The sequence below is a fragment of the Ahaetulla prasina genome, chromosome 5 (assembly GCF_028640845.1).
Source record: "Ahaetulla prasina isolate Xishuangbanna chromosome 5, ASM2864084v1, whole genome shotgun sequence".
In the NCBI taxonomy this organism is placed as follows: Eukaryota; Metazoa; Chordata; class Lepidosauria; order Squamata; family Colubridae; genus Ahaetulla; species Ahaetulla prasina.
Genome location: NC_080543.1, coordinates 6,414,033 through 6,439,387, shown reverse-complemented (window position 1 = coordinate 6,439,387; position 25,355 = coordinate 6,414,033). Strand labels below are relative to the sequence as shown.

Sequence of the window (25,355 nt, the reverse complement as noted above, 5' to 3'; positions counted from 1 at the left end):
ACAACCAAGCTCAGAGAGCACCAAGGACCCCACAGTCCTCCTCCTCCTTCTCCTCCTCCTCCTCCTCCATCTTCCACTCCACAGACCCCACTCTCTTCTAGCACTGATGCTGTTACCCAGTTAGGTAATGAAACATCTACAAGCTAACAACCAAGCTCAGAGAGCATCTAGGACAGTGGTTCCCAACCTTTTCTTGTTTGAGGCACAACCTTTTCTTGTTTGAGGCACCCTTGGAAAGCCTTTCAAAAGTTCCCGGCACCCTTATAAGGAAATAGATATTTAAAATCTCCGTAGCTCAAAAGTTCCCGGCACCCTCAAAAGATCTCACGGCACCCCTTAGTGCCGCGGCACACTGGTTGGGAACCACTGATCTAGGACCTCACAAAAGAAATAAGACTTTTTAGGACTGACCAGTCCTTCTCCTAAATCATCCCCATCCACGTTTTAGAAAGACCCACTATATTTATGACACCGTCACGAAATAGATCACGCAATTTCCTTTTTTATGTACTGGGTAAGAGGCAAGATATTTTTGAGCTATGGTTCGCTTGCTTCAAAGACTTTTAAATCTTGAATATAAGGAGCTGTTCTTCCTAACCTGTCATAATGAAAAATGAGCCCAACAACGGTAAGACTTCTCGCCTGTAATTACATCCCATTTTAATTCAACGTACGTTATATTTATAGAGGATCAGAAACAATAACATTCAAAAGGAGCCTTGCCATTTTGTCATTTTTGTCAGCCGCGCATACCCGAGTACATCCTGTCTTCATGAATATTTTAAGAAATCGTCAAACGCGGCTTTTGATTTTTTTAGGGCGGGGGACAATGTTAATAAGCCAAGACAAGGATGAATAGTTAAGCACAGCCATTAAAAGAACACTGTGGGTGTTAACTTGCAATTTCCTCCCTTTACCAAAAATATTTTGAAGGCGAGAAATAATTGATTCTCGGAGGAAGTCTGGAGTTAAATAAAAATATCGAGCAAAAATAATGCATTGTACAGGTAGTTATGATGGCTTATAAAATGACATGCTTATTCACCTTGATGGTTCACCAGTTTAAAAGAAATATTCCTTCCTCATGTTAATATATTAATAATAACAACAACAACTGCTCAAGAACAAGCACTACGTATTTATTACTATTATTATTATTTTATTTACACAAAATGACAGTATACACAGCAAACGAGATAAGTATGCTGGATTTCGTATCACAGATCACTAGTCGAACACTTCCCAAGCGTTTAGGACTGCGTGATGTATCGGTGAATTATGCGAGCAGATCCCAGTAAGGTGGCCTTCTGCAGCTGACCAATGGTGATCTTGTCAGCGCCAATTGCTTTTAAGTGCTTGCCTAGGTCTTTAGGCACAGCTCCCAGTGTGCCGAGTACCACTGGAACCACCTGCACTGGTTTATGCCAGAGTCTCTGCAATTTGATTCTCAAATCTTGATATCTGGTGACTTTTTCAAGTTGTTTCTCATCGATTCTGCTGTCACCAGGTATAGCAATGTCGACTATCCACACTTTTTTCTTTTCCACAATCGTGATATCCGGGGTATTGTGTTCCAAAACTTTATCAGTCTGTATTCGGAAATCCCACAGTAGTTTTGCATGCTCATTTTCAATCACTTTTTCAGGCTTATGATCCCACCAGTTCTTTGCTACAGGCAGATGGTAGTTGTGACCAGAAGTTCCAGTGGGCCATCTGAGCGACTGTGTTGTGACGTTGTTTGTAGTCGGTCTGAGCTATTGTCTTACAACAGCTCAGTATGTGATCAATGGTTTCATCTGATTCTTTGCAGAGTCTGCATTTGGGATCATCAGTAGATTTTTCTATTCTGGCTTTGATTACATTTTTTCTAATGGCTTGTTCTTGGGCCACAAGAATTAGGCCTTCTGTTTCTTTCTTTCTATTATTATTATTATTATTATTATTATTATTATTATTATTATTATTATTATTATTATTATTATTATAAGTTGAGATTTGCTGAAATAAAACAACATATAATTACAAACTACATAAATGTGCTAATCTACTTTGTGCTAATCACACATATAACTTTCAATTATCTGTCATTGTTATTTTTCTTCTTTTTCTCTCAAAGTAAATAGAAATACAATGCCTTCCAAAATCTGGACCAGGTTTCTATTCTTTTCTTTTCCCCCAGAAAAAAATGGAAGGGGAAAATACCGAAAGAATAGAAAAGCATTAGCACATACTTTAACACAATTAAAAATATAGATATATATTTTTTATTTGTAAAACTACGTTTTATAAGCAACACAGTTACAAAACCATTTTAAGAATGAAACGAGTTGCTTTTAAAAGTCTGTTTTATGCTATTGAATACTTTTTAAAAAAAATTTACATTTATATCCCGCCCTTCTCCGAAGACTCAGGGCGGCTTACATTGTGTAAGGCAATAGTCTCATCCTATTTGTATATTTATATACAAAGTCAACTTATTGCCCCCCCAACAATCTGGGTTTAATTTAAGTGAAATGGTAATTCCTTCCTTCCCTCCTTTCTTTCTTAATTGTTCTATTGATTTATGGCGCTTTTATGCCACTTAGTTTAGGCAAATCTGAGAGCTCGCCAAAAGCAATACAGCACATCCAATCAATAAAAGTTCACAATATACAATCCATAATCAATTTGGCATCAGTAATGGCGCGAAGCAAATCAAAATAAACAGTGCTCGAGTACACCTCAGGAACTTAATCCTGTCTAAAAACTCAATTGCTTGCTTAAACTGCCAGATCTTTTTAAGTGTTCAAAATATATTTTTCTGATCTTAATTCAGAGGGTAAGTGATTCCTTAGGAGGGACACTCTAGTAAATAAACCAACTCAGGCAAACAATCAAACAATAAACAACAATCTGATCAAGGAACCACAAAGAACATCCCTGCCAACACTTAAGAGGGTAAACCACTGGTATATAGAATAGAATAACGGAGTTGGAAGGGACCTTGGAGGTCTTCTAGTCTAACCCCCTGCTTAGGCACCACTTCAGACAAACGGTTATCCAACCTCTTCATAAAAATCTTCCAGTGTTGGAGCATTCACAACTTCTGGGGGCAAGTTGTTCCACTGATTAATTGTTCTCACTGTCAGGAAATCTCTCCTTAGTTCAAGGTTGCTTCTCTCCTTGATCAGTTTCCACCCATTGCTTCTTGTCCTGCCCTCAGGTGCTTTGGAGAATAGCTTGACTCCCTCTTCTTTGGGGCAGCCCCTGAGATATTGGAATACTGCTATCATTTCTCCCTTAATCCTTCTTTTCACTAGACTAGATATACCCAGTTCCTGCAACCAATTCTTCGTATGTTTTATCCTCCAGTCCCCTAATCATTTTTGTTGCTCTTCTCTGCACTCTTTCTAGAGTCTCAACATCTTTTTTATATCGTGGCGACCAAAATTGAATGCAATATTCCAAGTGTGGCCTTACCAAGGCATTATAAAGTGGTATTAACACTTCACGTGATCTTGATTCTATCCCTCTGTTTATGCAGCCCAGAACTGTGTTGGCTTTTTTGGCAGCTGCTGCACACGGCTGGCTTCTATTTAAGAGATTGTCCACTAGGACTCCAAGATCCCTCTCACAGTTACTACTATTGAGCCAGGTACCACCTATACTGTACCTGTGCATTTTGTTTTCCTTGCCTAAATGTAGAACCTTGCTTTTTTCACCGTTGAATTTCATTTTGTTAGATAGTGCCCAATGTTCAAGTCTGTCAAGATCTTTCTTTATCTAAATCCTATCTTCTGGAGTGTTGGCTAGTCCTGCCAGCTTGGTATCATCTGCAGATTTGATGGGATATAAACAGCGATCAAACCTCACACTCCTTCTAGATTGATGATGTTACCCAGTTGGGTCTTGAAACGTCCGCAAGAAAACAACCAAGCTCAGGAGAGCGCAAAGCGTCTCACAATAAACCGAGTTCCAAATCTCCTCCTGAACACCTTGCAGGGAGTAAGGGATCCTAAGCCCAAATCTGATGAGGGAAAATTCTACTTGGGAGCAAGTGATTTTGTTGCTACTTCTGACCAGAATTATGTAGGACTTTATGTATTATGAATTGTTGGGTACGAAGGACCAGGTCCACACGTGAACGTCCAATTAATTTTGATTTATTGCTGTGCAGCCTATGCATAAAAATCTCCTCAAATAACCATTGTAGCACCTGCTTGGGCTTAAATAATGGTCCACAGAATTCAAGGGGAATTGAACTTGTGATTATGTAGGAATTCTAAGCCGATGCCTCTTTTCACTCCTCCCACAGCTTCTGCTGTTCCTCCTCCTACAATCTAGAACAGGAGTGTGAAATTCAATTTCATAGAGGGCCGCATCAGGGTTGTGTTTGACCTCGAGGGGTGGGGGAGGGCGGACTAGCCGTGGCCATAGTGGGCATGGCCAGCTCAACATCACTCGTGTCGGGGGCGCCTGTGGCGGCCCGAGTGCTCTGCCAGCAGAAACGGGCGTCCGAGTTCCATTTTCGGCTGCGATGGCCTCCTGCAACCATCTGCCAGCGAAAATGGAGCTCTGGAGGGCTGCCCACAGCACTCCCGAGCTTTGTTTTCACTAGCAAAGGCTGGTCCTTTATTGTTTCCAGGGTGGCCCTGTGGGCCTGATCTGAGCATCCCGCAGGCCAGATCGGGCCCCTGGGCCTTGAGTTTGACACCCCCGGTCTAGAAGCAAACTGACAATCAGTGAATCTTCCAGGACCTGACAAGACAAGGACCTGTTGACAAGTTGTTGTGGTCCACCAGCAGTCTACAGAGCTGGCAATGGAGTTAAATAGTGAGGAGGCTGATGAAGAACATGGGCCAGTCCTGGAGGCTGGGGAAGGCCCAGATGAGGGCTCTGCATCAAAGGCAGAGGTGGGACCAGGGCCATCGGGAGTGAGGTGCGGACTTCGGAGCCTCCAGAGGCTGACATTAGTGAGGCAGAGGAACAGGAGGAGCCTGTTCCTAGTGCACGCATGAGAAGAGCTGCCAGAAGGCAAGAGCAGCTAAAGCAAAGAGGACGACTTGGGAGTAAGGCCAAGAGATGATTGGCCCCTCCCATAAAGCTTAAAAGACCAGCAACGGCGTTTGGGCTCTTTGCCGGAAAACAACGTTGATAGCCTTGCTCCTTGTCTTGCTGCATTTATTTCTTGTCGGCGTCTTCTGCTTCTGAACTTTTGCCAAGAAAAGCCTTTGGCAGTTTGTCTAATTAGACCAAGGTTGGTGATAAGACTGAAGAATTGTGTTCTGAAGAATTTTCTTTGATTTAGTTTGGACGACGCTGAGAATGAGTTAATTCTCAGCTGTTCTAATAAAGTCTGTTTGTTTTTGAACTGATTTGCGTCTACTGCTACCTACATGGGCTTGTGACACAGCATCTGTTAGTACTCAGACTTTCTACCAGCTAAAGTTTTGGACCCTAAGTTCCTGTGTAGTCTCCAAGGGCAGTCCCACATTGAGTCGGTTACAGTAATCCAGTCAAGGGGAGACTGGCATGAGAAGGACCATTGCCAATGCCTCTGTTCCATCAGCTGTCCTTTGAGGTTTAACTTTGCCCTTTTTCTACATTATCTTCACTTTTTCCCCCCTCTTTTCTTCTTTCCATAGAATCGGTGGAGAACTGTCCCAGCAACTGTTACGGAAACGGGGATTGCATTTCTGGAACCTGCCATTGTTTCCTCGGATTTTTGGGCCCCGATTGTGGACGAGGTAGGCTTAATTTTTGTTGTTGCTGTTAACTGTCATTCTTGACAAGGAAGGAGGTCCTAAGCAAACCTGGGAGTTTTATTTCAGATGCTGTCTGAGCAAACGAATAGAGTGAAGCAGGGGTGGGTTCTACTTACCTATTACTATCGGTTCGCATCGTCCCCGCATGTACAGAAGCTTCTGCGCATGCACAGATCACTTTTGCTGACGTTTGGGTCAGTGGGCGGAGCCTCCCGCCATTTGACTACCGGTTATATAGAACCGGTCCGAACCGGGGACAACCCACCACTGGGAGTGAAGTATCAACCGTTCCATTCTGCACAAAAGTCTGTCTGAAGGTGCTTGACCAGATCAGATGCAGCTGAATTTAACGTGCCCTGCTAAGTTTCGTTATTTTTAATCTCAGTCCGTTTGGTTCGGTGTGTCGTGCGAACCCAGCCAGTCTGATTATTTCTGTTGTGGCCTGTCGGCTGTTGTCCCCTCCAGCAGCCGACTCAGAGGAGGAGGAGGAGGAGGGGGCGTGGGAGTCAGGGTCGGCATCAAGGCAACGTGAGAGCTCCGAGGGTGAAGAGGGAATGGAGTTGGGAGAGAGAGAGAGAGAGAGAGAGAGAGAGAGGCGGAGCCTGGGCCGTCCGTCAGCCCTCAGATGGAGAGTCAACAGCCCCCAGGTCTGGAGGTGGCTGATGAGGAAGAGGAGGAACAGCTGGGTCCAGTGCCTGACGCACAGATGTGCAGAAGGCAGAGGAGAGGAGAGCAGTGGAAATCTATGGGCCGGTCCTTGCAACGGAATTGCCACCGCTACTAGCGAAACCCCACCCTAGCTCTGGGGATAAAAGGCAGGGGGCGGAGATGAATAGGTGTGGCAGACAACTATTCATTTTACGGACAGACAGACGAACGGATTTGTTAGCTGGCATGGAGAGAGAAACTTTTTCCCGGGGCTGTTGGTGCTCCTAATAAAGGAACGTTTGAGAAGGTTTGTCGTGTTTGGAGAGCTGGGTCAGAACGATTTCATATGGTTTAGTATCAAAATCATGGTGGCGCAGTGGTCAGAGTGCAGTATTGCAGGCTAATTCTGCCGACTGCCAGCAGTTCGATCCTGACCGGCTCAAGGTTAACACAGCCTTCCAGCCTTCCGAAGTCAGTAAACGGAGGACCCAGATTGCTGGATAAAATATACCAATTCTGTAAACTGCTATAAAGCACTATAAAGCCATATATAAGTCGAAGTGCTATTGCTATCAGAGTTCCTTAAAGTTCCTTGGTAATTTTAAGCTGCCTGGATTTCAGTTCCCAGAATTCCCCAGCCTCACCGTTTCTCCTCCATTTCCTCTTCTCCTTCTTTTTGATGACCGCAGTCGTAAAACGAGGCAAAATTCATGCAATGAATGTTTTGCTTAGCAACAGAAGTGTTGAGCTCCATTAGAGTGGTCTAATTTGATGAACTACCTAGAATCCCATTTTGAATTCCCTCCCGTTGTATCTGATTGGTGACCACCTCAAGCCGTCCGCAAACATTGTGTCAGTTTTGGAAGGCAATTTTCTTTCTTGCTTCTTAACTGCCACATAGTTTAGCTGGGGAAGTTGGGAGGGGGTTGTTGTTGGAGCGGTAGAAAGTTAGTCATAACAATATTCCATTTTCAAGGACATCCTGTGTCTAATGGAGACTGCCTGAAGATTGTATCCAATTGAGTGTGAAGAGTTGATTGGACAATGTGATGAACTTGTGGGTGTGGGGCAGGGCTGTGAACTGTCAACTGGGTGTGGAAAACCTGGAAGCTTTCAGTTTCGGGTTTTCCCAGTTGTGCCAACATGACATCTCTAATAAATTGGAACTTTGAGGAACCTCAAGCCTCAGAGCTTTATTTCGTTGAGAGTGTTTCTTGGAACTCTGATACATTGATTGAGCTTCTAATGGCCACTTTTTGCGTTGTCTTCTTCCTTCTCAGCGTCTTGCCCAGTGTTGTGCAGTGGGAACGGACAATACATGAAAGGACGCTGTTTATGTCACAGTGGGTGGAAAGGAGCCGAGTGCGACGTCCCCACCAATCAGTGCGTCGACGTCTCTTGCAACAGCCATGGGACGTGCATCATGGGGACTTGTATTTGCAATCCGGGCTACAAGGGAGAGAGTTGTGAAGAAGGTAATTTCCTTTAAGATTCTGTTGGTACTTTCCCCACAATTTAAATGCATTTCAGAATGCCAGACGTTTGTTTGATTCACTTGGTACGGTTGGTGCTGATGGGAGTTTTGGAGAGGGAATCTACCAAGCGGTAACCCTTTAGAGCAGTGTGTTTCAACCGTGACAACCTTAAGATGGGTAGATGTCAACTCCCTGAATTCCCCAGGTCATTGTTTCACACCAAACAGAGGAACAGAAGGAGCGAAGGTGAGCGAAAAAGCAATTGAAGTAGGAGCAACCTCCGATTTCCTGCAGGCTTTCCCATTGAATTTGCTGGTGGGAATCTGGCAGGGAGTGTCAGAAATCTTTCCTTCCTTCCTTCCTTCCTTCCTTCCTTCCTTCCTTCCTTCCTTCCTTCTTCCCTCCCTCCCTCCCTCCCTCCCTCCCTTTCCTGTATTCCTATTCTGTCCTGACCTGTATACCTCTGCTCTGCTCTGCTCCTTTCTTCCTCTCCTCTCCTTTCTTCCTCTCCTCTTTCTTCCTCTTCTCTCCTCTCCTCTCCTTTCTTCCCCTCCTCTCCTTTCTTCCTCTCCTCTCCTTTCTTCCTCTCCTCTCTTCTCCTTTCTTCCTTCTCTCCTTTCTTCCTCTCCTCTCTTCTCCTTCTTCCTCTCCTCTCTCTTTTCTTCCTTCTCTCCTTTCTTCCTCTCCTCTCCTCTCCTTTCCTCCCCTCCTTTCTTCCTGTCCTCTCTTTTCTTCCTGTCCTCTCCTTTCCTCTCCTCTCCTCTCCTCTCCTTTCTTCCCCTCTTCTCCTTTCTTCCTCTCCTCTGCTTTCTTCCTCTCCTCTCCTCTCCTTTCTTCCCCTCCTCTCCTCTGCCCTCCTCTCCTCTCCTGTATACCTATTCTGTTCTGTTCTATTCTGTTCCGTTTTCTATTCTATCCTAACCTATGTATCCTATTCCATCCTACACTACACTGTCCTATCCTTTCCCTTTTCCTTTCTTAGCTGAAGATGCTAGAGGCGATCCTGTGATTTTACACTGCTCCACCATGTTGTTGGAATGCCTTCCTTTTACACCGCTTCTGGCTGCGTAGTGTTGCTCCTGAAACACCTGGCAACCAACCCCCCCCCAGCCGCCCACACCTTTTCCCTCTTCATCAAAATTATGGATGCCCCAATTACTTCAGTCCCTGTTGTAACCAGCATTAGACATAATCGATGAACTTGTATGGGATGGCAGCATTTTTCATTTATTTATTTTTTAAGGGCATCCCCCGAGACACGATAACACACATCAATTCTGCCGGCGTAGCCTCACGAAAGTTACACAAACCTCCCCAATACCGAGAGACCTAAGTAGATTAGATATGGATATGAATAATCAATCAATCCCATCTCTTTCCTTCTCAGCCAGCAGCTTGTGCCAAACAGAAGCCTTTAATGCAGTCTGAAATAGCTCCCCGTCCATCTGCCATTCTTTCTACTTTAGGATAAACCAACCAGGGTTTTGTTTTGTTTTTTAAGGTTATCTGAAAGTGTTTTCTTTTCTTTTCTATTTTTTGCAGGACGCGGTGGCTCAGGGGCTAGGACGTTGAGCTTGTTGATCGAAAGGTCAGCAGCTCAGCGGTTCGAATCCCTAGGGCTGCCGTGTAATGGGGTGAGCTCCCGTTACTTGTCCCAGCTTCTGCCAACCAAGCAGTTTCGAAAGCACGTAAAAATGCAAGTAGAAAAAATAGGGACCACCTTTGGTGGGAAGGTCACAACGTTCCGTGCGCCTTTGGCATTGAGTCATGCCGGCCACATGACCACGGAGACGTCTTCGGACAGCGCTGGCTCTTCAGCTTTGTAACGGAGATGAGCACCGCCCCCTAGAGTCGGCAACGACTAGCACATATGTACGAGGCGAACCTTTACCTTTAGCACAGAGTCCCTTGGATTAGCCATGGATAGACGCCCTGCAGAGGTTTCATTACCCAACTAGGTGACATCATCAGTGCTAGGAGGGAGTGGGGGTTTGTGGAGAGGAGGAGGAGGAGGAGAACGGCGACTATGGGGCCCTCGGTGCTCTTTGAGCTTAGTGGTTTTCTTGCAGTCGTTTCATGACTAGTGATGACGCAGCACTGATGATGTCACCTAGTTGGGTAATGAAATGTTTGCAGGAAGACAACCAAGCTCAGAGAATACCAAGGACCCCACAGTTGTCAGTCTCCTCCTCTTCCTCCTCCTCCTCCTCCTCCTCCTCGTCTTCCTCCTCCTCTTCCTCCTCTTCTCCTCCTCCTCCTCTTCCTCCTCCTCCTCTTTCTCCTCTTCTCCTCCTCCTCCTCCTCCTCCTCTTCCTCCTCTTCTCCTCCTCCTCCTCTTCCTCCTCCTCCTCTTCCTCCTCCTCCTCCTCCTCCTCCTCCTCTTCTCCTCCTCCTCCTTCTCCTCCTCTTCCTCCTCCTCCTCCTCCTCCTCCTCCTCCTCCTCCTCCTCCTCTTCCTTCTCCTCCTCCTCTTCTTCTTCCTCCTCCTTCTCCTCCTCTTCTTCCTCCTCCTTCTCCTCTCTTCCTCCTCCTCCTCCTCCTCCTCGTCCTCTTCCTCCTCCTCCTCCACCTTCCCCCTCCTCCTCCTCCTCCTCCTCCTCCTCCTCTTCCTCTTCCTCCTCCTCCTCCTCCTCATCCTCCTCCTCTTCCTCCTCCTCTTCCTCCTCCTCCTCCTCCTCTTCCTCCTCCTCCTCCTCCTCCTCCTCCTCCTCCTCCTCCTCTTCCTCCTCCTCCTCTCCGCAAACCCCCACTCCCTTCTAGCACTGATGATGTCACCTAGTTGGGTAATCAAATGTCTTCAAGAAAACCTCCATGCTCAGAGAGCACCAAGGACCCCTCGTTTCAACCCTGACCTGCATCGCAAATAATCCTCGACTTAATAACAGTTCACCGATGTGACAACGGCATCACTAGAAGTGACTTATGACCCTTTTTCACACTTAACGACCATTGCAGCCCACGCACCCTGGTCACGTGATCCAAATTCAGACGCTTGGCCACTGATTCGTACTTATGAGGGTCGCAGTGTCCCGAGGGGGTGGGCTGGTATCACGCGATCCCCTTTTGGCGGACCTTCTGACAAGCCAAGTCAATGCGGAAGCCGGGTTTGCTTAACAACCGTGTGACTAATTTAACACCTGCAGTCATTCGTTTAACAACTGTGGCAAGAAAGGTCGTAAAACGGGGTGGTGGCGATGGAAGAAGGTCACTTAAACAAGCGTCTCCCTTAACTACAAAAATGTGGGACTCCGTCGTAAGTCAAGGACTACCTGGATTCTCTTTTACAGTGTGGACAGGAAATGAAACGAGTAATTTGTTTCTCAACTGTGAGCTGTCCAGTGTCGTTTGCCGAGACGGGCAGCTGTATAAAAAAAATAATCAAACAAATAAATAAATTTGAGAAAACCCTATTTTTGCTCGAAAGAGAAATAAGCTCCAGGGAACATATTAAGAGTAGGGATGTCAAACTCAAGGCCTGCGGGCTGGAGGCAGCCCATGGGGCCAGCCTGGAAATATCAAAGGACTAACTTGTAGCCTGTTTTTTGGCCTCCTGCAGCACTCTGCTGGCCGAAAACGGGCCGCACGGACAGGGGTGAAATCCTACCGGTTCCAACCGGTTTGGACGAACCGCTCGGGATAATGGGCATCAGTTCACCGAACCGGTAGTAACTACCCCTCCTTGGCCCCACCCACCCACGCCCAGCCGGTTGCTGCTCACCTCTTCCAGCCGCTCGATATTCCACAGAATTCAATGTCAAATGCAGCAGAGAGAATGCTAACTTTTCAACCTCCGTTCAGAACGGAGCTGCTGTAGCCTGTATCTTTAAGTGTAGTCCCAGGAGGGAGGGGGACAGGGTGGGTGGGTGGAGCAGCTGGAATACAGCCGTTTTTTTGTGAAAGGTAGGAAAATGGGGAAGGGGGATTTCCCTGCCTGTCAACCATTCCTCAATCTCAGCACAGATTGAGGGGAGGAGGGTAGGCAGGAATATTCCCCTCCCCATTTTCCTGCCACTCGCGACAAGGAGTTGCTGGGAGGGGAGGGGCCGGTGAGGAGTCCCTCGATGTGAGTGATGTCGAGTTGGCCACGCCCACCCAGTCACGTGACCTCCTTTCCCCCCAACAAGCCACGCCCACAGAACCGGTAGGGGAAATTTTTTAATTTCACCCCTGTATGCGCGGGGCGTCCGCGCAGCCCGTTTTCGGCTGGCAGAGTGCTGCAGGAGGACTGGATTGGACTGGATTACAACTATGTGGCTTCAAGTAAGTGCCCGATCTGGATAACAAACAGGCAACATCCTATGTTAATACTACCAGTTTAATGCCCGATTTTACACACTGTGGGTCCATTTCATCTACCATCAACCATCTATAATTGACGATCATTTTCTATTTACTATCCTGGAAATAAATACCTCTGCTGTTAGATCTTGTATTATCGGGTTCTTTATGCTATTGTATTTTTATGATTAGTTGAATAATAAAAAAAAAATACAATGGTATAAATAGCTTTTCTGCCTGGAAAAGCAATTTACTATTAAACAATGGGGTATAAATTTAGAAATAAAATGTTTAGTGGAGTATGAAGAATAAGTAATAAATGTTTGCCGGTAATATCTGGTAGGAGAGATAGGAAAATGGTTGTAGTAAAGAATTGTGGAAAGAAAGAAGAGAAGGGGGGGGGAAATGAATCTTGAGCCTGTGTCAAACTCCCACCATGGCCCAACTACACACACACACATACACCGGCTCTCCAAGGTAAAACACAACCTCAATGAAATTGAGTTTGACACCCCTGTATTAGAGGCTGCATATCACTAATGGTATTGAAGGGACGCGGTGGCTCAGTGGCTAAGACATTGGGCTTGTCGATCGAAAGGTCGGTAGTTCAGCTGTTCAAATCCCTAGTGCCACATAACAGGGTGAGCTCTTGTTATTTGTCCCAGTTTCTGCCAACCTAGCAGTTCGAAAGCATGTAAAAAATGCAAGTAGAAAAAATAGGGGCCGCCTTTGGTGGGAAGGGAACAGCGTTCCGTGCGCCTTTGGCGTTGAGTCATGTCAGCCACATGACCATGGAGACGTCTTCGGACAGCGCTGGCTCTTCGGCTTTGAAACGGAGATGAACACCCCGCCCCCTAGAGTCGGGAACGACTAGCACGTATGTGCGAGGGGAACCTTTACCTTTACCTCATGGGGGACATCTTCTCAGTCGGACATTTTGTTTTAATCTTCTCTGCAGACCTCCATGGTTGATGTACTACAACCATTTCCTCTCCACTGCCACACCTACAAAACCCAGTTTTCACACGCATGGACGGATAGTCCTCGACTTACGACCGCAATTGAGCCCAGAATTTCCATTGCTAAGCATGACGGTTGCTAGATGAGCTTGGTCCCATTTTACGACTTTTCCCGCCGCATTTGTTAAGTGAATCACTCAACCGTCCTTAAATGAGTAACCCGGTTGTTAAGTGAATCTGGCTTCCTCCTTGACTTTCCTTATCAGAAGGTCGCAAAAGGGGATGATCACATGACCCCGGGACACTGCAACCATCACAAATACGAGTCAGTTGCCAAGCATCCGAATGTTGATCGCCTGACCATGCCGGATGCTGCAACGCCCATGTGAAAAACAGTCCTAAGTCCCTCTTTTCATCGCTGTGGTAACTTTGGACAGTCACTAAATTAATGGTTGTAAATCAAGGATTACCATATTTTTCGGACTATAACTTATACCCAGTAGTGGGATTCAGCCAGTTCGTAACAATTCGGGAGAACCGGTTGTTAACTTTCTGAGCAGTTTGGCAAACTGGTTGTTGGAAGAAATCATGAGGGCAGAGAACCGGTTGTTAAATTATTTGAATCCCACCATTGGATTCATCGCAGTATATGATGCCCCTAGGTTTTGAAGAGAAAAACAAGAAAAGAAATAGTTTTTGCCCTCCCCAGCCCCCAGGAGCACTCTGTAGGCCTCCCAAACTGTCTGCGCATTCCATTTTTGGAAGAAAAAAAAAAGGCCCGTTTTTGGCCTCCCGAACCACCCACACCAGTAGTAGGTTTCAATTTAGTTTGCTACTGGTTTGCTCATGTGCGTCCTGATTCGCGTGTGTGACGCTTCTGTGCAGAAGTGTCTGAGTAGGTGGGCGGAGCCTGCCACTGCTACCGGTTCGCCCCATTTGGGGTGAACTGGTAGCAACCCACCACTGTCCTATGCATCCCATTTTTGCCCTCCCCAGCCTCCAGGAGCACTCTGCAGGCTCCCCACATCCCGTTTTCAGGTCCCAGGCCTGTTTTTGGGGAAAACGTGACACATGGGGGGGGGGATCTCGGGAGGCCAAAAACAGAGGCATATTCAGTCTATAAGACCCACAGACATTTCCACCCACTTTTTTTGGGAGGGGCAGTGTGAAAAATACGGCACCTATATTCTCTCGTTTTAAGATTTGACTGTATTTATGGAAGTATTTTTCCGTATTTTTCATGAGGATTGTCGAAAACCATGTTTTCTGCTCCTTCATCTGTCATTAGTTTTTTTTTTTTCAAAAGGCACTTAAGATGCTGAACTTAATTACGATTCTTTCCTGGTTTTGCTGTAATTTTATTTACATGTCTTATTTCTCGACTGCTTGGTAAGTCTCTTGAGGCAGTACAAGCCGAGCCAAGAGCTTTAAATAAATAGAAACTCAACATTAATTGGCCGGCAGCCCAATTTTTTTTTTTTTTTTTAAAAAGCAGGCAAAGAAGTAAAGCAAAGCTTTTTCCACACAACTTGTTGACTGAAGTATTTTTCCCTCTGTGCTTGAATCTTTTACACTAGGTATAAGAGCTGTTCCCCTAAGAGGAAATTAATGCTAAAAGAGTGTATAAAGACCGCTGCACCGAACATTTATTCAAGTTTGTTCTTCTCTAAATCCTTCCCTAATGTTGATTTCACATATCTCACAAACTTTACATTTTTTTTTCCTTTTGGAGGAGGGGCGGATAATAAAGATTCCATCTTCTTATTAATTCAGTATGTTTCCATGTTTTATGGGGCACTCTCCATTTATTTCCTGTGATATTAAGTTTTTAAAAATATTAATCACATTGTGAATTTTCTCCTCCCTTTGGCTCGATTTTTGTAAAAACAAAACCTGAATGAGCCAGAATCTCTTTCTTTCTTTCTTTCTTTCTTTCTTTCTTTCTTTCTTTCTTTCTTTCTTTCTTTCTTTTTTTGAAAAGATTTTTTTTTATTTTTTAGAAACATACAAACATAAAAACATCTTCCATTCAAATTTCAAATACAATGTGTCGGGGTGTGGGTTACATTTTTTTGTGCAAACAACAATTACCTATCATTAATTTATTTAATCATCCATTTTATCATCTGATTGTAGTCAAATGTTTTAATCACTTGATCCCTAATAGTCATTCTGGAACAATATTTTATCTTATTAGCCTATTTTATTCCATCATTTTAAAACAATTATATCATTCAATAATTTTTACCTTATTAAAAACTCTAATCTTCTTTATCATAATTTTCCTTCTAACCATTGGTAAAATAAGTCCCATATCTTATAAAATTGCTTATCTTCCTGTTCTCTAATTTCAAACGTCAATTTACCAGAAGTCTCTTTTTTGAAATTTTTAGAGCACTGTCTTTGTAGCAAACTCCATCTTATATATCAGTGGAAAGATAATTGAATCAAGAATGTAATGCAAGAACTTTTATGAAGGATTTGCTATTAGAATAGCAGTTACAGTATAAAGAAGAAAAGTGAAACACGTAGAAAAAATGAGATATTCAAAAATTATCACCGTGTCAGTTAATACTTAGTTGGGTAACCTTTCGCATGAATTACGGCCTTACAGCGTCTTCCCATGGAGTGAACCAAGTCTTTTAATTCTGCAGCTGTTATAATGTGAAACCAAGATTGAAGGATGGCTTCTATTTTTTTTATTTTTAGAAACATACAAACATAAAAACATCTTCCATTCAAATTTCAAATACAATGTGTCGGTGTGTGGGTTACATTTTTTTGTGCAAACAACAATTACCTATCATTAATTTATTTAATCATCCATTTTATCATCTGATTGTAGTCAAATGTTTTAATCACTTGATCCCTAATAGTCATTCTGGAACAATATTTTATCTTATTAGCCTATTTTATTCCATCATTTTAAAACAATTATATCATTCAATAATTTTTACCTTATTAAAAACTCTAATCTTCTTTCTCATAATTTTTCTTCTAACCATTGGTAAAATAAGTCCCATATCTTATAAAATTGCTTATCTTCCTGTTCTCTAATTTCAAACGTCAATTTACCAGAAGTCTCTTTCTTGAAATTTTTAGAGCACTGTCTTTGTAGCACCCAAACTCCATCTTATATATCAGTGGAAAGATAATTGAATCAAGAATGTAATGCAAGAACTTTTATGAAGGATTTGCTATTAGAATAGCAGTTACAGTATAAAGAAGAAAAGTGAAACACGTAGAAAAAATGAGATATTCAAAAATTATCACCGTGTCAGTTAATACTTAGTTGGGTAACCTTTCGCATGAATTACGGCCATACAGCGTCTTTCCATGGAGTGAACCAAGTCTTTGAGTTCTGCAGCTGCTATAATGTGAAACCAAGATTGAAGGATGGCTTCTATTTTTTTTTTATTCGCATTTATAGCCCGCCCTTCTCCGAAGACTCAGGGCGGCTTACACTATGTCAAGCAATAGTCTTCATCCATTTGTATATTATATACAAAGTCAATTTATTGCCCCTCAACAATCTGGGTCCTCATTTTACCTACCTTATAAAGGATGGAAAGCTGAGTCAACCTTGGGCCTGGTGGGGCTTGAACCTGCAGTAATTGCAAGCAGCTGCTGTTTATAACAGACTGTCTTACCAGTCTGAGCCACAGACTTAACTGGGTTTTATTGCTGGGTTGCTTCTAAATGACCTACAAGGTCCCTTCCAACTCTCTTAATCTGTAATCTGACTAACCAGTTTTTTTAGTCAGCTCCATAGATTTTCCATTGGGTGAAGGTCTGGGCTATTCCCAGGCCATTCCGGCAGTGGAATAGGATTATCTTGAAACTCCCAAAAAAAAAAGAAGAAAAGCGGTGTTATTAGCCATCAAACCTCAAAAATACACTTTTCCCAAAAGGTTTCCACAATTTTGGCCACTCCTGTTTATCCGCCTTCATTTGTAAAAGTCTTAAAGTCGCCGAGGTTGAAAACCCCTATTTTAGATCATTGTTTTGGACAGGTGCTGAAACCTGGTTCCCCTTTTTACCCGCGCGCAAATCACCAGCCATTATTTTGCACTCTCTTTGCCTAAAGACAAATTTATATAGGTCCAGTTCTGTTCTGTACTTCAGGGCCTACTTAAATTATTATCTGTGTCGGCTCTCCCAATAGCCTGGATTTTGCGATAAAGAATAAAAGCTTGCCGTGATCACTCCCACCTCAGTTTTAGGAAGTTTAGTCATGTTCCTCCTGATTTGTCTTTTTTTTTTTTTACCCCTGAAATAAAAAGTGTTTTGTCCCTGAGATCCTTTCCATTGGCTTTTACCCATCCTTGGATGTCTTGTCTGATGCTGCAAATTTAGAGCTCGGTTCCTGGGTGATTTTTCAGCGCCATTCCCACAGTGAATAAAAGCCACAAGGAGTTTTAGGAGCCGCCATTCAGTTTAGTTGGCTTGGCACTCATATATTCTCAGTGGATTGTGCCAACGGTCGTAGCTTCTGCTCTTCGGCACCATCACCCATTCATGGAAAGAAGTCCAAAAATTGAGTCTTTCAGGGCAGAGCCATGAAGCTGGCTGAGCAGCGGGAATTTGAAGTATATTATTCTCTTTGAAGAAAAACAGGGAGAGGGAGGGGAGAGAACCACAGAGAGTGGGAGGGAGGGAGAGAGAGAGAGAGAGATGAAAGTATTAGCAACAATGAGAAGAATGAGAAGAAGGGAGGGAAGGAAAGAAGGAAGGAAGGAAAAAAGGAAAGAACTAAGTAGGAAAGAAAAAAAAGGAATGGAAAGTAAGGAAGAGGGGAAAAGAGAAAAGAAGAAGGAAGGAAGGAAGGAAGGAAGGAAGGAAGGAAGGAAGGTAAGAAGAGGAAAGAAAAAAGGAAGGGAAGGGAAGAAGGAAAGATTGAGAAAGAAAAGAAAGAAGGAAGGAATAAAGGAAACAGGGAGTGAAGGAGAAAAGAAGGAAGGAAAGAAAATGGAACAAGAAGGAAAGAAAGAAAGGGAAAAAGAGAGAAAGAAAGAAAAAGAAAGAAAGAAAGAAAGAAAGAAAGAAAAGAGAAGTAAGTTAGGAAAGGAAAAGAAGGAATAGGAAGGAAAGAAAAGAGAAGGAAGGAAGGAAAAGAAAGAAAAAGGAAGAGGGAAGGAAGGAAAGAGAAAAAGAGAGAAAGAATAGAATAGAATAGAATAGAATAGAATAGAATAGAATAGAATAGAATAGAATAGAATAGAATAGAATAGAATTTTATTGGCCAAGTGTGATTGGACACACAAGGAATTTGTCTTGGTGCATATGCTCTCAGTGTACATAAAAGAAAGAAGGAAAGAAGGAAGGGATGAAAGAAAGAAAAAGAGAAGAAAAGAAAATAGAACAAGAAGGAAAGCAGGGGAAGGAAGGAAGGAAAAGAAAGAAAAAAAAGATTGATTGATGGAGATAGATAGATAGATAGATAGATAGATAGATAGATAGATAGATAGATAGATAGATAGATAGATAGATAGATCTCAGAACTCTTGCCAAGGTGCAGAGTAGCCTAAGCAATCGGAGCCAGCGAGGGCAAGAATTAAAGCCGCCACTGTGCAGGCCGCTTCCTGAATAAGGCTCATTTGGACATGAAAAATGACCCTGGCTTTATGATGAATGGCGTGTCCTAACCTGCACACGCCTCCCTCTCCCCTCCGGCCCCATGTTAACGCTGAGCTAGCAGCGAGCGCAGTTCTGCCTTCTGTGATGGAGACACCCCCCCCCCACTCGCAACTCCCTTCTCCCCTCCGTGGGCCTTCTTCGGAGGGAATGATTAATTGCCTCATGGTAGCCCCTTGTCACTTATCCGGCAATCTTTGTTCTCCACCACTGAGCCATTCTGCTAAGCACTTTGGGGACCAGCAGTTCACTTCGAACTCTTTTTCCCTGTTTGCTCCTTGATTTTTTTGGGGGGAGGGGGGAAGGAAAGGGAGAGGGGGGGGAAGCTGCCAGCCTTTAAATGGATGCCCTCCCCGTTCACACGTTCATAGTACCAAAGACTGATAAAGCCAGCCTCCTTGCCCCGCTGATGGTCCTAAGAGAGGGGAAGAGTTGGCACATTAATGGTGTCTCCCCATGCCTCTCCAGAGAGCCTCAACGGCCCATCCGCAGAAGAAAAGCAACAGCACTTAGGCTTATATACCGCTTTACGGTACTTTACAGCCCTCTCTTTACAGCCCTCTCAGAGTCAGCGTGTTGCCCTCAACAATCTGGGTCCTCATTTTACCCACCTCGGAAGGTGGAGTTAACCTTGAGCCGGTTAGGATCGAACTCCTGGCAGTGAGCTGAATTAGCTTGCAGTTCTGCATTCTAACCACTATACCACTCTGGCTTCCTTTCCTTTCCTTTCCTTCCTTTTTCCTTTTCCTTTTCCTTTTCCTTTTCCTTCCCTTCCCTTCCCTTCCCTTCCCTTCCTTCCCTTTCGTTCCCTTCCTTTCCTTTCTGAAATCAGATTCACTTAACAACCAACATCTTATGTGGAATAGAATAGAATAGAATAGAATAGAATAGAATAGAATAGAATAGAATAGAATAGAATAGAATAGAATAGAATAGAATAGAATAGAATAAACAGAGTTGGAAGGGACCTTGGAGGTCTTCTAGTCCAACCCCCTGTTTAGGCAGGAAACCCTACACCACTTCAGACAAATGGTTGTTCAACATCTTCTTAAAAACCTCCAGTGTTGGAGCATTCACAACTTCTGGTGGCAAGGTGTTTCCATTGATCAATTGTTCCAACTGTCAGGAAATTCCTCCTTAGTTCTAAGTTGCTTCTCTCCTTGATTAGTTTCCACCCATTGCTTCTTGTCCTGCCTTCAGGTGCTTTGGAGAATAGCTTGACTCCCTCTTCTTTGGGGCAGCCCCTGAGATATTGGAAGACCGGTATCCTGTCACCTCTAGTCCTTCTTTTCATCAAACTAGACATACCCAGTTCCTGCAACCGGTTCTTTATCTGTTTTAGCTTCCAGTCCGCTCATTATATTTGTTGCTCTTCTCTGTACTCTTTCTAGAGTCTCAACATCTTTTTTACATCGTAGCGACCAAAACTGGATGCAATATTCCAAATGTGGCCTTACCAAGGCCTTATAAAGTGGTATTAACACTTCATGTAACAATAACCATATTATTAATTTAAGAACTGCAGTGATTCACTTGCCAAATGTGACGAGAAAAGTTGTAAAATGGAGCAAACTTGCTTAACAAATTTCTCACTTAACGACGTAAATCACACTTGGCCAATAAAGAATTTTGTTCTGTTCTGTTCTGTTCTACTCCACTCCACTCCACTCCACTCTACTCTACTCTACTCTACTCTACTCTACTCTACTCTACTCTCTATTTTCTATTCTAAATTAGAGAAACTTGTATGTACACTGAGAGTTTATGCACCAGAGACAAATTCCTTGTGTGCCCAATCACAATTGGCCAATAAAGAATTCTGTTCTGTTCTACTCTACTCTACTCTACTCTACTCTACTCTACTCTACTCTCTATTTTCTATTCTAAATTACAGAAACTTGTGTGTACACTGAGAGCTTATGCACCAGAGACAAATTCCTTGTGTGCCCAATCGCACTTGGCCAATAAAGAATTCTAATTCATGTTTCCACGTTTTCCTTGTTTTGCAGTGGACTGCATGGATCCCACCTGCTCAGGACGTGGCGTCTGTGTGAGAGGAGAATGCCACTGCTCCGTGGGCTGGGGAGGGGCCAACTGTGAGACCCCGAGAGCCACTTGTCTTGACCAGTGTTCAGGCCACGGAACTTTTCTGTCTGAAACTGGTCTCTGCACTTGTGATCCCAACTGGACTGGGCACGACTGTTCCTCAGGTAATTGCACCTCTCAATGTACTTTCGTTGAACCTTTGGCATGTCAATCTTCTCGTTGAATGACAGTCTACGATCTTGTCGATCTCCCTGTTCCTGAGTTCCTACGAGATAGGGCGTTGTGATCCACGTTTGGGATGAAACGGATATGAATGGCAAGCGGCTGTTTTCTTATCTTTCGCCTAAGGGGTGCAGCGGTTGCAGGCAAGCTCTGCCCGCTGCCAGCAGCTCGATCCCCATAGGCTCAAAGTTGGCTCACTACTAACCCAGTGTTGTGACTCCAGCCCCCGAACCTGGCCCCATGCCCGAAAGTGACTCAGAGAGTGAGGGGGAAGGGCCGGTAAGGCTTATCTCGGGAGCACCGATTCCTTTGGCTCAGCTCCAGATCAGTCGGAGGACGTAATGAGGCCGTCATCCCCTGATTTCTCCCTTCCCCCGGCTACGGCTTCAGACCCAGCTGACAATAATAATAATCAAGCTTGGCTTGACCCGCGCTTCAGATGATTAGAGAGGCGGCGTCATCAAAAGGAAGGGTGGGGCAGGAGCCCCACCCCACAGGATATATAAGGAGCTTTGGGACTGCTCTCACTCCACGGGAAGCAAAAGTTTAGCTGATCCGTTTCAAAAAGAGCTGAAAGTCTTGCTACATGAGTCATTTGTTTGAACTTTGGCAGGCAGCTGTGATTTCTCTGCCAGGACTGATAAGAGCCGTGAATCCACTGGCTGAAGGCCAGCTTGTGGGTCTGAAGTGGGGAAGGAGAATGAACACTCAGGGGTGTCAAACTCGATTTCATTGAGGGCCATATCAGGGTTGTGTTTGACCTCGGGGGGGGCGGCATGGCCAGCTTCATGTCACTCGTGTTGGGGGGTGTCTGTGGCCCAAGCATTCTGCCAGTGAAAACGGGCTCCTGAGCTCCGTTTTTGGCCGCGACGGCCTCCTGCAACCCTCAGCTAGCGAAAAGAGAGCTCATGAGGACTATGCCAGTGGTGGGTTTCGATTTTTTTTTTACTACCGGTTCTGTGGGCATGGCTTGGGGGGCATGGCGTGGGGAGCGTGGTTTGGGTGTGGCAGGGGAAGGATACTGTAAAATCTCCATTCCCTCCCCATTCCTGGGAAAGGATACTGCAAAATCTCCATTCCCTCTCTATTCCTGGGAAAGGATACTGCAAAATCCCCATTCCCTCCCCACTCCTGGGAAAGGATACCGCAAAATCTCCATTCCCACCCCACTCCAGGGAAAGGATACTGTAAAATCTCCATTCCCTCCCCACTGTAGTGGACGGATACTGCAAAATCCCCATTCCCTCCCCACTGTAGGGGAAGGATACTGTAAAATCTCCATTCCCACCCCACTCCAGGGAAAGGATACTGTAAAATCTCCATTCCCTCCCCACTGTAGTGGACGGATACTGCAAAATCCCCATTCCCTCCCCACTCCTGGGAAAGGATACCGCAAAATCTCCATTCCCACCCCACTCCAGGGAAAGGATACTGTAAAATCTCCATTCCCTCCCCACTGTAGTGGACGGATACTGCAAAATCCCCATTCCCTCCCCACTGTAGGGGAAGGATACTGTAAAATCTCCATTCCCACCCCACTCCAGGGAAAGGATACTGTAAAATCTCCATTCCCTCCCCACTGTAGTGGACGGATACTGCAAAATCCCCATTCCCTCTCCATTCCTGGGAAAGGATACCACAAAATCTCCATTCCCACCCCACTCCAGGGGAAGGATACTGTAAAATCTCCATTCCCTCCCCACTGTAGTGGATGGATACTGTAAAATCCCCATTCCCTCCCCACTGTAGGGGAAGGATACTGTAAAATCTCCATTCCCTCCCCACTCCTGGGAAAGAATACCGCAAAATCTCCATTCCCACCCCACTCCAGGGGAAGGATACTGCAAAATCCCCATTCCCTCCCCAATGTAGGGGAAGGATACTGCAAAATCTCCATTCCCTCCCCACTCCTAGGAAAGGATACTGCAAAATCTCCATTCCCACTCCAGTCCTGGGAAAGGATACCGCAAAATCTCCATTCCCACCCCACTCCAGGGGAAGGATACTGCAAAATCTCCATTCCCTCTGGGAGTTGCATTCCACAAGTCTTAAAGCTGCCAGGGTTGGAGACCCCTGTTCTAGAAGGCTGTATTTTCAACATTAAGCCAAAATCAAGAAGACGGTTGCCATCACCTCAAACTGACAGTTCAAAAGTCATGTCAAAAAATATTCCTTCCCCAGAAAAAGTAAGGTTGAAGTTCGGAGCCAACTACCAGCAGAGGTACTGGATTGGTCATCAGTACAAGTAGTCCTCAATTTACAACTTTCTGTTTAGCGACCGTTCGAAGTTTACAGTGGCGCCGAAAGAAGCGCCTTACGACCGTTTTTCACAACAACCGCTTAGCTTTCCCAGGGTCACGTGATCAAAATTCAGGTGCTTGGCAACAGGTTCCTATTTATGACGGTTGCAGCGTCCCGGGGTTACGTGAATACCCTTTGCGACCTTCTGACAAGCAAAGTCAACAGGGAAGGCAAATTCATTTAACAACCAGGTTACTAACTGCTGCGATTCCCTTTAACAACCGTGGCAAGAAAAGTTGTAAACTGGGGGGCCAAAACTCACTTCGGAACTATCCAACTTAGCAGCAGAAACTGGTTGCTTGGGATAAACTCACGTCCATCATCCAACAAAAATGAAAACGATAAAATATAAAAACGCAAAGGGAAGACTCGATGGGACACTAGGTCTTTTTCTTCCATCACCTTTTGTTGTGACCTGTCGGCCACCGGCCCCTCCAGCAGCCGAATGAGATGAGCAGTATAGAATGATGGAAGGAGCTCTGAGAATTAGAGGTTTGAATGAAGACAAAGGGGAAGATTTAAAAAAATTTTTATCAGAAGCTCTGGCTGAATTTATTGAACTTGATCCACAAGAGGTTGCTTATCAAATTGACAAAATTTATAGAGTTAATTCTTGGATTGCTAGGCAAAAGAAACTTCCTAGAGACATCGTGGTTTATTTTTTGAAAAGAACAGTGAGGAATCAAATTTTGCAAGTTGCTTTTCAGAAAAACTTGAAAATAGGGGAACAGGAGTTGAAGGTTTTGAAAGAGATCCCTCCCAAGATGTTAAGGGATAGAAAAGACTTTACATTTTTTACACAAGAACTTAAGAAATACCAGATTCAATTTAGATGGGAGGTTCCAGTTGGCTTGACAGTGTATTATCAGGAAGAAGATATCGTATTGACACAGTGCTTAAGGCCAAAGATTTTCTTTCTACAGTGCTGAAATTTGAAATAGAAATAATAGAAAAAGAATTCAAGAGACTCAAATGGGTGTGGAAGCTGAGGTGATTCCAGTGATGTTACCATCAGAGGAACAACCACAAGAACAAAGACTGACGAGGGAGCCCTTAAGCGTAAAGAAAAGGAGCAACAAACTCAAAGTAAAGTTCAGGACTTCTGCTACAGAAGCGGTGGAGGAGCACGGCCGAAGATACGGAGGACGATCTTCAGTTGATTGCCCAAAGGCTTCAGCAGCCCAGTAATGGCAAATAAAATCTTGACTTGGAATGTCAATGGTTTGAACTCAGCTCAGAAGAGAAGAAAAATATTTCATTATTTGAAACAATTAAAATGATGTTATTTGCTTACAAGAAACGCATATTAAATTATCAGATCAAAAGTACCTAATAAACTCAAAGTTAGGTAAACATTTTGTTGCTTCAGCTTTGGAGAAAAACATGGCATAGTGGTTTATTTGAGAAAAGATATACCAGCCAAGTTAATAGAGGCAGATATTCATGGAAGATATATTGCTATTGAACTTACAATAGAAACAAAAGGACTCTCTTGCTTGGTATATATGCACCCAATCAGCAACAAGAAAAATTTTATAGAATGTTATATGATAAGTTGATCCTATGGGATTATAAATCGTGTATTATATTGGGAGATTGGAATGGAGTAATAGATACACGAAAGGACAAGAGAACTTCTTCCAAGAAGATACCTGCACATGCAAAGCTGCCTAAATCCTTTTTTGATATGATAGAAGATTTTGAGTTAAGAGATGTATGGAGACTGCGGAATTTGGAGGAAAGAGACTATACTTTTTCTCTGATAGGCATCAATCCTTCTCACGTATTGATTTTATTTTAATTTCTAATGATTTGCTTTTTAGGGTGAAGAAAACTAAGATATTTCCAAGATGTTTGTCTGATCATAGTCCTGTTTGGATGGAATTGCAATATGGAAAAGAGGGTAGAAGAACTTGGAGATTAAATGAAAATTTGTTTAGATATCAGGATAATGTAAATCAATGTAAAAAGCAGATGAAAGAATTTTTTGATTATAATTTGAATAATGAAACATCGATAGAAATGGTTTGGGACTGCAGTAAAGCTTTT

At 44.0% G+C, this 25,355-nt stretch overlaps 1 protein-coding gene across 1 annotated transcript in view; it reads left to right on the top strand.

The window, feature by feature from the left end:
- The window catches only part of TENM4 (teneurin transmembrane protein 4), a 750,531-nt gene that overhangs the window by 607,283 nt on the left and 117,893 nt on the right, over positions 1-25,355 (top strand). Inside the window, exons 12-14 of the mRNA XM_058185522.1 lie at positions 5,625-5,726; positions 7,673-7,867; positions 20,747-20,947. Of these exons, the coding sequence (XP_058041505.1) occupies positions 5,625-5,726; positions 7,673-7,867; positions 20,747-20,947 (498 nt within the window). The remainder of the gene's footprint in view (positions 1-5,624; positions 5,727-7,672; positions 7,868-20,746; positions 20,948-25,355) is intronic.